General features: G+C 59.3%; 1 protein-coding gene across 1 annotated transcript in view; it reads right to left on the bottom strand.

The window, feature by feature from the left end:
• Nucleotides 1-536: 536 nt before the first annotated feature.
• Nucleotides 537-3,930, bottom strand: part of PKP1 (plakophilin 1) — a 39,132-nt gene continuing 35,738 nt past the window's right edge. Inside the window, exons 12-13 of the mRNA XM_030887805.2 lie at nt 1,984-2,089; nt 537-690 (exon numbers count right to left, since the gene is read on the bottom strand). Of these exons, the coding sequence (XP_030743665.1) occupies nt 2,015-2,089 (75 nt within the window). The 3' untranslated portion in view covers nt 537-690; nt 1,984-2,014. The remainder of the gene's footprint in view (nt 691-1,983; nt 2,090-3,930) is intronic.

The following is a 3,930-nucleotide window of genomic DNA, read 5'->3' as shown; positions in this document are numbered from 1 at the left end:
CCGGACACCCTTGGTTGTCCCATGAGATACATAGCACCCCGACCCCTTTGCCAACCTCCCTCCTGCAAAGCAGCCTCTTCAGCGGAGAGGTTATCCCCACCCCCACCCCCGGGAGACAGCAGGTCAGGGCTCTCGGGGCTGTCTGGGGCCTGGCTCTGGGGAGGCCCCGGCCCTGGCTCACTCTATCTCTAACCGTGGGCAGCAAACCACAAAGGATGCTGTGCTCGCCCACAAGGAAGCAAGAGGGGACGGTCCAGTTCACCATCGTAAGCCTAAGCTGCCATAAAAGAGCTGCCCCAGCTTTTTACAATTTGGGTTCATTCTTTCCGATGTTCATGCTCCCGTGCACACCCACACACACCCGCATGCATGCCCACACACACTCGCACGCTTACATTATACACACACACACACATATATATACACACCATTTTTCAGAGAAAGAAGTATTGACATAAGATAGAAGTCCCCTTGAACTCAAGAAAGGTCCCTCCCCACCCTCCCACCGCCCCCATTGCCTGCCAGTCCCCCAAGGAAACAAAAAACCCCATAAAAGAATCTAACAATATCCCCATCGTCCACAGTGCTAGGTTTCCCTCAGTGGCATTTGAATGTCTCCAAATACTGCACAGGGTGGACGGAGCACTCCAGCCAGCGAGGCCCGGGCGTCTCAGCTGGGTCGCAGCGGTGCTGGAAGAGAAGTGGTTGGGTTAGCAATCAGTCAGACCTTTCCCCAGCAGCAAGGCTGGCCGCGGCTGCCACCCGCTTCCCACCCTCCCAGCTGTACTCCGCCGGCCTTCAATTCAGGACCCCCAGGACAAATTCAAGGACCGCTCTTGTGGGCTCAGAGACTTGTCGGTGTTGGCCCCCGCCGCCATGCCGTCCCCTGACCACTGCATCCTATGGGCAAGGAGCCTGCACAGGGCCAAGTGTCTGGACCGAGTGTACTGATTTCAGTCTTTGTCTCTTAGCCGACTTTATCTGTCAGGACAGGGTCTGAAGTCTTGTTAACCTTCATCTGGGCCAAAGCTACAGCCCTCTCTGCTACCAGGTCCTCCAGAGGTCCTGGAATTAGGGAGGGGGCCTGCCAGAGAGTCAGGGCACTAAGACGTCCCCTTCAGCTCAGAAACCCTGCCTGTCCTCACCTCTGGCAAACGCAGATGACTCAATACCAGCGCTGCCTCTGACTGCCCTCTCTAGGTTTGGCCAAGGCTGGTCGTGAATCTGGGAGCCCTGGCGCTGTAGTGGGCTGGGCTGAGTTCCACAAGGGTGGGAAACATGAGGCTTTCTCGTCCCATAGAGAGTTCCCGTCTCGGGAACCCTCCAGGGGCAGTTCTATCCTGTCCTATAGGGGTGCTGTGGTCGGCATCGAGCCCAGGGCAGGGAGTTGGTAGTTGAGTTGGCTGACTATCTAAATGCGGTCCTTGACTTGCCTGCCTCAGGAACACTGGGTGCTTGTTTAGAAAGGCCTACAGCCCACTCCAGAAGCCGGGGTGGAGTAGGGAGTGTGCAGCTTAGAGGTTCTGAGCATGCGGTCCTTCAGTGGACAGCTGGGAACAAGCGTACCCACACTGACACGGGCAAAGACCGGGCAGTATACCGCAACGATTAGAAAGTGAGCTGTGGCCCAGACGGACGTGAGGAGTAATTCTGGGCCTGGGGGGTGGGGTCCACACCAGTCCACGTGGATGGCATTGCCTGGGCTGTGCAGCCTGCAGCCTGAACGGTTAGATGGAGCAGCTCTGTCTAGCCCTCAGGCCCTGGTGGTGCCCCAGGGCACTGTCGGCCTTAGCGTGCTGGGTGGGACAGCCCATCCCCTGTGACCACAGAGCTCACACAGTGCCCCATGCGCGCAGCCCTGTGTATGCCGGGCCGGAGGACAGCACCCACATCCCTGGGTGCGCAGGCCTGGCCCCCTTCTCTGAGACTGGCTGAGAGCACCACCGTGGAGGCACCCCTGCCTTGGGGTGGGCTGATGCCTACCTGCACGCTGAACTTGCTGGGACAGTGTCTCTTAGAATCGGGAGGTGAAGTTTCTCAGGCTGTTGGCCCCGGTCAAGTTGCCCAGCATGTTCCTATCGTAGCCTTGCTGCGGGAGAGAGAAGACAAGGGCGTGAATGATCCCAGCATGAAACAGAGCAGCGCTTCCTGCTGGGCCCGAACTGCCCAGCCTGGGCCTCCTTCACCAGGACGCTCATCTCTGGCAGTGACCGCGCCCTCTGGACAGTCACGATTGTCCTCTGACCGTCAGTCTGAGCAGTGGCGCTGATACAGGGCTGGCCCAGTGTGCCCCCAACGATGTTGATCCAGATGCGTTAACAAGACGTGTCTGGGCACCGTCCACAGGCTGGGATTTCCTACTTCCATTTGCAGCCCCTTAAATCAAGGCTGGGGGGTGGGGGTGGGGTTCAGCTCTTTTGCTCTTAGAACAGGATCATTGCCAAATTCAGGGGAGGGAAGTTGTGAGCTGCTCCACCTTCTGATGGGCCCTGGGAAGAGTTCTGGGCAGGGAAAGGTGTGCCCAGCGTTTCTCAAACACAGGAGCAGGGCTGTGGCATCTGGTGAGAAGCCACCAGATGGTCTGCCATCCAGACTCAGCCCCAGGGGTTCCAGAGCGCTCTGCTGGAGGAGAGAGTGTCTGGTCCCTGCTACATCTCCCAGCATGCAGCAGGTGCTCAAGACATGCTTTGGAGTGGATCTAAGCAGCACAGGGTGAGCGCCAACATACCCAGGAGTCATGAGGAGAGGCCCCTGGTGTCAGCCCTACACTCCGAGGCCTGCTTGTGGGGACGTGAGGGGAGCCAGCCCACGGAGCCGCGGCAGCAACAGGTTCTGTCAGTCTGCCACGTGCCTGCCTGGGATGGCATGCACCACATAATGCTACCCCCTGCCCCCAGGTTTGCTTGCTCCCCTGCTGAGCTGGGAAGTGGGCAGGAGTGAGAAATGCCCCATCCTGCTCCCAGCACCTGCGCTGACTCACAGCATCAGATTCAAGCTCCTCGGCCCGTGGTGCCCTTTGAGCAACACGGACACAAGCCTGTGGGCCCGCCTCCCGGGGGGCTGGTAAGCCGGTGGTTGATGGGTGGGACACAGCACGCGCTGAGGTTGTGGTCCAGCCCTCAGCTACTCGGGGTCTCTGCTTGCACGGGGAACGAGGTGAAGCCTCTGGGCTACCATCAGGGACCATGAGGAGCCCCTAGCCCATCCTCCTCACCCGCCTCAGCCCTACCTGCCCTTCCCAGCCAGCAGCTGTCCCATGTCACGCCCACTCTCATTATGGCGCTGCGGGAAGGGAGCACTGAACTGTCAGACGGAGGACAAGGGTCACTCATTGCAGGGGGGCCGGGGGGTGGTGTTCCTGGTGATTGTGACCACAGAGGTCTCCTGAGCCTGATTGTCGGAGAAGAGCTGGCTCTCCTCCTCTCTCAGGGAGGGTCTCCTGGTCCTGCAGCCTCCTCAGCCCCCAGCTGAGGGTTCCTCTGTGCTCTGCCCTGTCCCTGGAGACTTTCCCACGGTCTTATCCATTTCATGGCTCCCACCATCTGCCCACAGCTCCAGTCAGAAGGCAGCTCCCAAGGCCCCATGCCGTGTCCCTACGGGGTCTCCATCCAATTTGTTCAGAGCACCCCACCACCCCCCTCACATCAGAGCGCCTCTTTCTCCCCTTGGAAAGCTTTCTGGACTTTCCCCCACTGTCTCTGTGTCTGCGAACGAAACTGCAGTGTCCCCAAGCTCACAGCCCAGCACGGCCAGTCCTACTGTTCTGCTTGCTCACCTCTTGTCACTAATGTCCAGCCAGCAGTGGTTACCTGCTGGGCTGCCGACCATAAGGTCAGCACTTCTAAACCACCAGCTGCTCTCGGAGAGAAAGACAGGGCTTGCTACTCCCGTAAAGAGTGAGCCTCAGAAACCCTGTCCCACAGGCCCCCC

This window comes from Echinops telfairi, unplaced genomic scaffold, assembly GCF_000313985.2.
Source record: "Echinops telfairi isolate 266 unplaced genomic scaffold, ASM31398v2 ScPeMD7_7424;HRSCAF=8462, whole genome shotgun sequence".
NCBI lineage: Eukaryota > Metazoa > Chordata > Mammalia > Afrosoricida > Tenrecidae > Echinops > Echinops telfairi.
The sequence above is the reverse complement of the archived record's forward strand: the minus strand, read 5'-3'. Positions and strand labels throughout refer to the sequence as shown.